The 11,659-nt window shown below is 41.2% G+C and overlaps 1 protein-coding gene across 2 annotated transcripts in view; it reads left to right on the top strand.

Moving 5' to 3' along the window:
- The first annotated feature begins 5,348 nt into the window (after window positions 1-5,348).
- The window catches only part of LOC107377780 (granzyme A), a 7,917-nt gene continuing 1,606 nt past the window's right edge, over window positions 5,349-11,659 (top strand). The window contains exons 1-3 of one of the 2 annotated variants that reach the window (XM_015947621.3): window positions 5,349-5,474; window positions 10,143-10,284; window positions 10,945-11,089. In XM_015947621.3, coding sequence (XP_015803107.3) covers window positions 10,199-10,284; window positions 10,945-11,089 — 231 coding nt within the window. In that variant the 5' untranslated portion in view covers window positions 5,349-5,474; window positions 10,143-10,198. Of the gene's footprint in view, window positions 5,475-9,892; window positions 10,026-10,142; window positions 10,285-10,944; window positions 11,090-11,659 lie in introns of those variants that run through there. The other variant, XM_015947620.3, reaches the window with a different exon arrangement.

Here is an 11,659-nt window from a genome sequence, read left to right as displayed (position 1 = left end):
GTCACACTAATAAATCATGCATTAGCAGTGGTTTTTCCAGATCAGGATACATTCCTGGATGCTTTTTTTCCTCATGCATGGGGCCCCAGGGTTCATCTCACACTCACACAGTAAGTCAACAGTTACTTCTTATATTCCTTCAGCACTGACAATAACGTGGAGGGTCGTCTGAAACCATTTTATTTGAAAGCTCAGAGGGGTTAGGGAACCATGAGGGGCAGGGGGTAAGGGGTTGTAACTGGGCAGTAGTATGTGCTATGCATATAAATGGGTTCCTCCCCCAAACTCCACATTTAGCTTAAAGGGTGTAAAAAAACATTTTCACATCTTTTTTCTCCTGTTTGAACTGAAAAGAGCACATCTTTGCAAAACGTTGCACATTTTACCTTTTGACATCCTCATGATGGAGGGAATCATTTCTCAAAATGCTTTGAAATGCTGATTAATTAGAGCTTGCTGAAGAATGAACAAAACTGGGAAAAAATAGAGGGATGCTAATGTGGCAAGGCGGATGAAGGAGTGCCCGGGCGGGATTCGATCCCCAGACTAATAACTAATAATGTAAAACACAACATAAAGAAAAAAATAACTTAAATCCAAAATGGATTACTTTTTACATTCACGTCAAATTTCTTCACTTACGTACAAACATTGTTTTCTTCAACGAGGAAATCAATCAAGCAGGCATTATAAGATAAAGTTTTACCACCTTACATGAACATTTCTAAATGAATGCACTGTCCCTTTAAGAAAATAAGTGGTGATGTTAATGCTTGTGCCTTTTGTTCTATAGAGCTTCTGTATATTCATATATTTATGCAAATGTTCTCCAGAGTTCATTACAGAAAAAGTGAGACATTTAGTAAATTTGATTACAGAAATAAGGTGGTAAAACAAAGCAAGCAGCTACTACTTCCAAGATTTTCTCAAAGGTCTCGTTCCTTTGTTTTTCAAAAAATTCTGAAGGACCCGGAGGAGGTTTAGAAGGGGTTAAGGCAGCACATTCAGCCTTTGTTCCAGGCCCCAGCAGGGCCACCATTCTGGCCCAAGGACCAACGTCAAAGCAAGTTGCAGTCTAGAAATCTAGACCAACTAGCAGAAACAAAATGATTTAGCTGTAAATGTCAGTCTAGCCACACTCCATGAAACTCCTGCTGCCCTGGCCTGTCTGGTGGCGTGCCAATCACAGCACTCTATTGGTTTGGTGGGCAGGATGCTACCACGACTGGGCGAAACAAAGATGGCAATGGTTCATTTGAAACGGCTTTGGCATCAATTGCCCTGTCAGATGCATGGGTCTCACGCTTCTTGCATAAGAGTTGGATTACACAGTGGCCCGCAGTTGTGGTAAAACGCACAAGATAAGTGAATAAACAGTAACCGATCTCAGTTTCTCTGAACTGAGGTTGTTCAAAGAGCAATCCGTTTCTACAGGAACAAGTTATATCCTCCACACATTTCAAGACCATTTAACCTGCAAATGAATAAAATTAAATAACTAATACAACTCAAGGTACAAAACCTGTTAGACATCTTCATGGGGACCACTCATTTATTTTGGTTTCATCGTCTTATACCGTTCGTATTCAGTGATTGTTCCTGGTTTCCTTTTAATTTTGTACCTAAAAGTGTTGCAGAATTCTAGTAAATCACTTTAAAAACAACATTCAGGTTCGATTAAGTCGGTGACCTATCATCCTGAAGCTCTGACAGTTTTGTAACCAGATCACTAGATGGTGCTCTTTGCTATGAAGAGCACATGCACCACCTGATGGAAACCATCTCTTCACACAAAAAAGCCTGAAAATAAGAACTCAGTGGCTTGATTCACGTTGATTTTGTCACCTTTAAACTATAAAACTGCAGAACTTCCAACCCAGCAGGCACTTATAAAGCCCAGGAGCATAGAGTTGTTTGGTTTGGTCTTATCAATCCAGGAAAATATCAAGAAGATCAAAATATGCAAATATGAAGTTTGTCTCATTTAGAAACTTAATTCTGCTGACATTAACACATACTGTCAGAATGTTTGTGGGAAATCTGTCTTTTTCTGAGTTTGCTCACCCTCATTAATTATATTATCGTTACATATTTCATTCTCTGGTATCTGGTGCAACTTGAGGAAATGCACCCATCCATTTTCATCCGCTTATCCGGAGTCGGGTCGTGGGGGCAGCAGCCTGAGTCGTGAGGCCCAGACTTCCCTCTCCCCAGCCACTTGGGCCAGCTCCTTCGGGGAAATCCCAAGGCGTTCCCTGGCCAGGTGAGATAGTGCCTCCAGCGTGTCCTGGGTCTATGTTTAGACTTCCTCCTGAAACGTGCCTGGAAACCCTCAGCAGGGAGGCGTCCAGGAGGCATCCTGATCAGATGCCCGAGCCACCTCAACTGGCTCCTCTCGACGTAGAGGAGCAGCGAATCTACTCCGAGCCCCTCCCGGATGACCGAGCTTCTCACCCTATCGCTAAGGGAGAGCCCGGAAATGACTGAGGCAATTTTTTTTAAATAGAGGAACACTTAGTTGTTTCAATTTAAAAAGTAATAAATCAGTTGACTTTAAACTGTAAGTTACCAGGTACTAGCCTTGTGATAATAAACCATAATAAATAAGAGCATAACTGAAACAGAAGCTGCTTCAAATAATTTTCACAGCTATTTTAGCATTTAACTAAAGTACATTAAAATGTTCTATTATGAGTTATTTTAAATATTTATTTCATTCCTGGAAATCATCTCAAGACCCCTAAGTTAGCAACCCATAACGAGGTCTTGACTCTAACTTTGGGAACCACTGCTTTAGATTGGTGGACAGACCTCATATTCTCATAAATCAATTGAAATATTTAAAAAAAAACTACCTGAATAACAATAACATTCCATACATCCTCTTTCACCCACTTATCCGGGGTCGGGTTGCGGGGGCAGCAGTCTAAGCAGGGAGGCCCAGACTTTCCTCTCTCCAGCTACTTCGGCCAGTATCACCGGGAGAACCCCAAGGCGTTCCCTGGCAAGGCGAGAAACATGGTCCCTCCAGCGTGTCCTGTGTCTTCCTTCAGGTCTCTTCCTGGTTGGACGTGCCCTGAAAACCTCACCATGGTACGAATCCAGGTGGCATCCAAACTAGATACCCAAGCCACCTCAACTGGCTCCTCTTGATGTGGAGGAGCAGCGGGTCTGCTCCAAGCCCCTCCTGGATGAGTTTCTCACATATGTCTAAGGGAGAGCCAGCCCCCCTGGAGAGAAAAGGTCTCATTTCAGTCACTTGTATCTATAATCTCACTCTTTCCGTCACAACCTAAAGCTTGTGTGTGACCATTGGTGAGGATAGGATCACCTTCCGGCTCAACTCTCTCTACACCGCGACAGACTGGTACAATGGCCGCATGACGCTGCACCAGTCTGCTTGTCGATCTCACGCTCCATCTTTCCCTCGCTTGTGGACAAGGCCCCGAGATACCTAAAGTTACCGTGTGTATTTTTCCTGGTGATAGGGGGCAGTACATACCTAAACGATTGCAAGCAAGCATTACTTTTGTGTTCAAGTAAGACCTTACCAACAGATGGCCATTTTGGTAAAAAAAAAATCCCTGGGAGCACAACCTCCAGCAAAATAACAAGAGCATCAAATTCCCTTTCATTACTGGCAACAAAGAGGTAAATGTGTAAAACAACAACATTTAAGAATGACAAAAGCATTGTAATCATTTGTTACAAATCAGTAAATGCATTTTGTCCTCACGGGCTCCCGTAGAAGGAAACATGGAGTCCAATATGGCGTCGCCTAGGGACTTAGACCCGCTCCCATGTATTTTAGAACAGATTTCTGTTATGAAACTGCAAGTGTATTTCATCAACTGGGCATCTTTTAATTCATTTACAACAAAATTTTGATGGATTTTTTTCAGAGATTAATGGTAAAAACTACACATTGTCTCTTTAAGCTCCTCACTCAGGGCAGGACCTCATCCCTGACCTGGAGAAGACATTCTACACTGTGGAGCAGATTCATGCTGAAAAAAGCAATGTTGTCATTATAGAAGTTGCTAAGAAATATATTTAAATATATGCAATTAGCAATCATTTTAAAATGTACTTAGATTTCTGGAAATTGTTTTTAAAGAGCAAGTCAGCCCCAAATCAATGGTTTTTTTTTGCTGATAAACTATATAAATGAGTATCTAATTGTGCTGTAGACATGTGTAGTCAATAATTTGTCTCTTTAATGCGTCTTAGTTAAAATTTAAATATTCTGCCTAACACTGTCAGTGTTGCGCCATCTTCAGATAAAAACTGCCATCGTTATTGGCTAAGAGGAACCCTATGACAGTAAATGGTACCATATGATGTCACAATGTTGGTGTGAACCTGTGTGTGTATTTGTTAGTAGCTCTGCCCTCTCAGGCTGCCAGGCAGCACCTCCTTGTGGTGCATTTTTCAAACAGGAAATGGTAGTGGAGTAAGACTCATGTAGAGGGTGACTTGCTCTTTAAAACATAAGATCTTAGCCCCAATGGAGGACGTCCTGCAAAATAGAATAAAAGTTAAAATACCACACTGGGGCTGGGCAATAAATCAAAAATTTATCATTATCGAAATTTCTGACTCTTATTGAGATAATTTTTCTTCTGTCAATAAATTTGATAATAAAAAAATGAAAAGATGTGTGTTCATGTCCCTTTAAGAAGCTGTACCACCTTGAGTCAATGTGAGTCAATGTAATACATGTGACAGCCTCATCTAGTGGACAACTTTTGTTTCTGCGCACACCTGTAGTTATCGTCCATTTATCGTTATCAAGGTGAAATCCTTAATATATCGTGATGTTGATTTTAGGCCATATCACCCAGCCCTATACTACACTATGATTTTACTCATAATGCCTCATTTTAAGTGTTTATTTAAAACACATTCATAAAACCTCTCAATAATCAACACAACAAAACCTAAAGTAGCATGAAATGTGTCTTATTTTCTCAGAGGGCTGGTTGGTTTTGGAGAGAAGCAGCGATTCACAGCATGCTGGTGAATCATCAATATGTGAATGATAAGTTACGTGAGACTTCCTGATTTCACGCCAGGAAACCACATCAGAAACTGCTGTTGGAAGTGTGTGTGTGTGTGTGTGTGTGTAACCTTTACTTCACATTGTTGTATGAGTCAGTATAACAATATACGTTATCTCCAATCGGAAACCCTGAAACAGATTATCTTGCCTCTGTTCACAAGACTAATTTAGTCTCAGAAAATGTGTAAAATTTGAATAGTACACAGTTTTGTTTCTTTTGTGTGCTTTATATCCTCAGAGTCAAGAACAGTTTTACTTATAGTGTTTTTATGTTTTTCTGATGCAGATTCTGATGAAACAAGAACAGATTTGCAGTATAAAAAAGTACTCACAGAGATCTGGTTCTGCAAAGTTTGCAAATGAACAAGTGGTCTTAAGAGTGCGTGACCACAGCTGCTTCTTTCATCCACAGGTAAATACCCAAAACTGTGTGTGATTTATGGTCTTTTATGGTTTAGTTGCTAAAAATCTCTGTTTCAGTAAAATGTGGGCTGCAGAAAGGAGAAGAAATTGTGGTCAGCTGTAACATGACTAGATATCTTGATCCAAACTTATCTTGCTTTTTCATTATTATTAAAACATAAAGCAAATTTAAAAGAAATCACTACATGACAAAATGTTCACAGTTGACAGAAATGTATTTGCTGCTGTTCTTTTTACTTCTCAGAATGAACAGCACCATGTTTTTAAAGGTTATGTGTGCCTAGCAGTGAGGCACAGACATGATTTTCCTTCCTTAGAACTCTGAAGTGGTGCAAACACTGAAAATTCACATCACTGGAAACTATGTGGCACGGGCAAAAAAAAACCAGTTCATTGTATTAAGTTTAAAGACATTTCTGTGTTGCAGGTGAGGAAATCAGCAAGAAAAAGGCTGAAAAAGGAAAATAAACAATTTGGTTGGAGGACAAAATTGTTGAAATTAACTGAAAAGTTGTTTTTAAATGAGCTTTGAGTCTGATCTGTGTCCAGAACAAGCTCTTCTGGTGCTGGAGCAGGTTAGAGGAGATACAGGTTCATTTTTGCTAACTGAGGGGAGTTTTCAGAAGAACTGTGGTGGTCTCTGAGTGTGAGGGGAAGTGTAAGAATGAATCATGTCCGCACAACGGTTTGTGGTGTGTCTTTTCACATTTAGTTGTGGGATGTCGACCCCAAGCAGAAACATGATGTGTTTTCATTCACTCCTTTCTGTGGTGGCCATTTCCTGGAAGCAGCTGTTCTTCTGCAGGTCCTGACCAGTAATCAATCAGATTTGTTTATATAGCACCTACCACCACCTTATTGGAGGCCCAAGGTGCTGAACAGCACATAAAAGCAACATAGAAGATAAAAGAGAGTAAGATTTATTAAAAAAATAAATAGAAAAGTACAAGTAAAGTTAATTAAAAACCATGAAGTACAAAAGGTAAAAATACAAAAGCCAGGGTCAACCATGTTGGGGGAAAGCTAGTAGATAAGAGTTTTCAGGTGAGATTTAAACTCCTGTAGAGAAGGAGCTTGCTTCACTGCCAGAGGGAGCTCATTCCAGAGTGTAGGGGCCATTACTGAGAAGGCCCGGTCACCCCTTGATCTGAGTTTAGAGCAGGGGACTTCCAGCAACTCCTGCTCAGCAGAGCGAAGGGCCCGAGTGGGGACACGCCGCTGCAGCAGTTCAGAAAGACATGGTGGAGCACTGCTCTGCAGCGCCCTGTAAACATGAAAGAGGATCTTAAATCATGCCCGATAAAACACCGGGAGTCAGTGCAGAGCACTAGAGTGATGTTGTCTCTCCTTCTGGTGCAGTCACAATCTCACAGCAGAGTTTTGGACTGGCTGGAGTCGTGCAGGAGTAGCTTGACTCAGTCCAGCATACAACACATTACAGTAGTCGATGCGGGACATGATAAAAGTGTGTACTACTGTTTCTATATGTACTCTGGACAGTAGAGGCTTTATCTTGGATAGCCGTCTCAGATTAACTAAACATGTTTATTTGTGCATCAAATCTAAGGGCTGCATCAATTTTCACCCTTAAATTAGTGACCACATTCTTCTTATTTTGTGTCATGGAATCAAGATCAATCTCATCACCTGCTCCAGCTCTTTCACCAGGGCTGAGTATTATAACCTCAGTTTTAGACTCATTTAGGAAGAGGAAGTTAGCAGCCATCAATGACTTAACTTCCCTTAAACAGTCCAATAACGCAGATACAGAGCCTTCTGCTGTCATGTTCTGTGTCCCCTTGGTCCCCAGCCCCCTCCTGTTCGTCCTCTGTGTTCCCCTCATGTGTCCCCTTGTGCTGTGTCTCCTTGTGTTCTCCAGCTCCCTCTAGGCTTCCCTCATGTTTCCTCCTAGTCACTCCCGTGTAGTTCTTATTGGTTTGTATTAGTCCTCCTCACCCCTCTAGAGGCGCTATAGAAACTTTCTTCTTCTTCTTCTTCTTCTTCTTCTTCTCTAGTCATTAGTTGTTTATCTTTGCCCTTAGTCTTTAGGTTTAGTTATTTAGTGTTTTATAGATTATGGTTTTCCTTCCCCTCTGCTTAAGTTCTTTCCCCATTTGGTTTATTAATGGTACCTGTCTTCCCTCCAGACCTCACTCCTCACACCTGTCACCTGTTCCTTTGATTGCTCCCCTCTGTGTTAAAAACCCTGTCTTGTCCCTCAGTGTTTGTTGGTCCATTGTCTTTGTCAGCGTTGTTCTGCCCTCCTCTAGTAACTCCAGGTCCTTGCTCATAAATGAGCTTTTGTTTTTGTAATTCAGTTTTCCTAGATTTATGGCTTGGCTTCCTGCCCTTGGAAATTACTCATCGTCCTAATAAAAGGATTTTTTCATTTATTCAACCGCTCCTGCCTGAGTTGTCTGGATTTCTGCATTTTGGGTCCAAACCTCCTGCTCTCAACGTGACATCTGCTCCCCAAGAAAAAGACAAATAGATCTGGCAGTCATCTGCATAAAAATGAAACTTAACACCATGGTGCTGAAGGAGGACCTCCAGGGGCAGGATGTATTGTGTAAACAGAAGGGGGCCAAGGACAGAGCCTTGGAGGACCCCCCATCTGGGACTTTCAGGCTCAGAAGCTTCACCCATTCACACACAAAACCTCCTTTCATCAAGATACAACCTCATCCATTGAAGCGCCACCCCTTCAATCCCCACCCAGTTCTGTAAACAATCCAGCAGGATGTCATGGTCCACCATATCAAAGGCAGCAGTCAAGTCCAGTAGGAAAAGGACAACAGCATCACCCTTATCACCAGCTAAAAATATATCATTAAGAACCATTAAAAGAGCAGTCTCTGTGCTGTGTCCAGCTCTGAAGCCTGACTGAAATGTCTCCAAAATATTATGAGAGTTCAGCTGTAAATAAACAACCTTCTTCAAAAGCTTAGAAAGGAATGAGAGCGTTGAGATTGGTCTGTGGTTGGCTAAAACTGACTAATCCAGTCCAGACAACTACTTTTTTCAGAGAGCTTGGGACCACACATACCATGTAGACTTCCATTTATTATCATTTCAATAAAAGGAGCCAGTGATGAAAATGCCTCCTAAAAAAGTCAAGGTGGGAGAACATCACAGGGTGATCCTGATGGCTTCAGCTGTGAAACCAGTTTTTCTAACTCAGTCACACAAAGCACAATTAAAAAAAAAAAGTTTGTGGTTTTATCTTGTTGATCTGTGTTGTATTTAGTTTAATGAACAGCTCTTTAACAACCATAAGTTGCATGTTTCAGCAAATATGGTGAGATATTACCTAATAAAGGTCTTATTTTAACATTAATTTACAGCTAAAGTTCACCGAATGACAATTTTTTATCACTTATTAATATTTGTCCTGATGACTTGGTTAGCAGAGTTGTTCGCTTTGATTGGTTGGTTTAACTAATTTACCAGCCTCAGAGGAATAAGGGAACTCTTGAGTAATGTCACCATCTTCATCTGTCATTTTCTGCTGAGAGTTTATGTTTAAACTGACTCATTTGTGTCTTCTGGTAAAACAAAACCATATTTCCCATCCCATCCCATCCAATCCCACCCTATCCTATCCTATCCTATCCTATCCTATCCTATCCTACCCAACCCTACCCTACCCTACCTTATCCTATCCTATCCTACCTTATCCTATCCTATCCTAACCTATCCTATCTATCCTATCCTATCCTATCCTATCCTGTCCTGTCCTGTCCTATCCTATCCTATCCTATCCTATCCTATCCTATCCTATCCTATCCTATCCTGTCCTGTCCTGTCCTGTCCTGTCCTATCCTATCCTATCCTATCCTATCCTATCCTATCCTATCCTATCCTATCCTATCCTATTCTACCCTACCCTACCCTACCCTACCCTACTCTACCCTACCCTACCCTACCCTACCTTATCCTACCCTACCTTATCCTATCCTATCCTATCCTATCCTATCCTGTCCTGTCCTGTCCTGTCCTATCCTATCCTATCCTATCCTATCCTATCCTATCCTGTCCTGTCCTGTCCTGTCCTGTTCTATCCTATCCTATCCTATCCTATCCTGTCCTATCCTGTCCTATCTCATAACTTGTACACAAATATCTAACCTGTATACATTATCTGTCCTTGAAATAATTTTTCTGCATTTATTATATTGTCTTTCATAAAAGCACCATTTGAAGCCCTTTGTGCCTTTCTTTTAGCTGTTGCCATACTCTGTGACTGGTTAACAAGATTTTTTTTTTTTACTTTATTTGAGTGGTCACGGTCAGTTCTGGTAAATGTTCCCACAGAGTAGATTCTGTAACAGATGTCATGTCATGATAAGGTTCGTTTTGCTGACTTAACGTTTCCACGGCGAGACCACATCCTTTGAACATAACACATAAAAGCAAGGGTGAGAATCAGGAGGGGTGCACTCGTCATCACCAGATCAAACAAGTGGATAAGAAGAAATGTTGTCTCTGAAGAGTTTCGGCGCTTTAATCTCCTCTGTCATTCTCCTTACTGCCAGCTCAGGTCAGTGAGAAGTCAGTCCCTATATGCTGTCAGTTTGTAAAAATCAGCTGTTTTTATCTCTCGTTTCCATTTCTCTCTCTCTCTCTGTGTGTGTGTGTGTGTGTGTGTGTGTATTAGGCCACAGTTCTGAGATCATCAATGGGAAAGAGGTGCAGCAACACTCTCTGCCTTTCATGGCTCTGCTAGAGAACGACAAGCCGATGTGCGGAGGGGTTCTAATTGATCCAAAATGGGTCTTGACCGCTGCACATTGCAGAGAGTAAGAACTTTTAAATCAAGCATAATTAATTAACATTTAGCCAGCAGTTTTCTAAACCACCTTCTTTTGGGAACAGATTTGCAAATTGAGATGAATGTTTATTCTTTTGGATGTACCAAGATATAGATTATTAATACTGATAATGGGACAAACAGGTCCAGCTAATATTAGATTTGTATTCCCTTAGATCACACTCCTGATAAACTCGTTCATGCTTACATAGTGTGACTTCGGGTCGTTAAAAGTTTTCATCACCTAATATTTTCACAGGCTGCGTATAAATAGACACAGGTCAAAATCACGCAGCTGCAAAGCACAACGAGGCATCTGAGCACATCGTGTTTTCTGTGAAGGAAGCAAAAGTAGCCACCACACGTCACGTACTTCAACAGAAACCACAAAAGCTACAAGGCTTCAGATAAGATGTGTGCAGGTTTCAGTCCCACGGTGTGCATCAGAATCTAGAAAACAGCCATTTTCCTGAAAACAAATAGAAAACGCTTAATTTTAATTATTCATTTCTTTTTCTTGCTGTGGACGATGATGGGTTAATGCAACATCTTTAAAATCATTTTCTGGATTTTGATAGTGTCTATAATTTAATCTGTTCACTCTTATCTTAGTTTTAATTTTACATGATGGTGTTTTTTTTCCTTGCAGCATTAAGACGGTGCTGCTGGGGGTTCACTCCATCAAAGACAAGGCTAAGGAAAAGAATTTCAGGCAGGTTCGGAAAGTGAAGAAGAGCATTCCTCATCCTTGTTTCGATAAGGATGAACGGGTCAATGACCTCAGGTTGCTAAAGGTAAGATGGCGTTTAAATAAAAATGAAAAAGAAGAAACTATCTGAACTGGAAAAACATTCAAGTAGAAAAACATAGAAAGGGTCTTTAGAAGATTATTTTATCTATGCTTATGTTGGCGTTTCTACCACTAAATCATTACATCTTCCTCGGTTGCGCGCCTACAGCTGGTACAGAATGCGGCTGCCCACCTTTTGACAGACACCAGACGAAGGGAGCACATTACTCCTGTTCTGAACCAGTTGCACTGGCTCCCAGTGCGCTATCGGATCCAGTTTAAAATTTTACTTCTTGTTTTTAAGTCACTCTTTATGCGCCTCTCTACTTGACTCAGCTGGTTTAGTCTTACTTACCTGCTCGAATTCTTTGGTCAGCAGACCACCACCTGTTACAGGTCCCAAGTGTTCAGGTGAGGACACGAGGAGAACGAGCATTCTCAATCTGTGCGCCTCGTCTCTGGAACCAACTCCCTCTAGCAGTGAGAATGCCCCCCCCTCTCTCTAATTTTAAATCACGCCTGAAGGCTCATTTTTATTCCTTGGCTTTCACTTCAGCCTAACTGGCATTTTACA

The sequence above is a fragment of the Nothobranchius furzeri genome, chromosome 2 (assembly GCF_043380555.1).
Source record: "Nothobranchius furzeri strain GRZ-AD chromosome 2, NfurGRZ-RIMD1, whole genome shotgun sequence".
Taxonomy (NCBI): Eukaryota; Metazoa; Chordata; class Actinopteri; order Cyprinodontiformes; family Nothobranchiidae; genus Nothobranchius; species Nothobranchius furzeri.
This window is presented reverse-complemented; position numbering and strand designations above follow the sequence as displayed.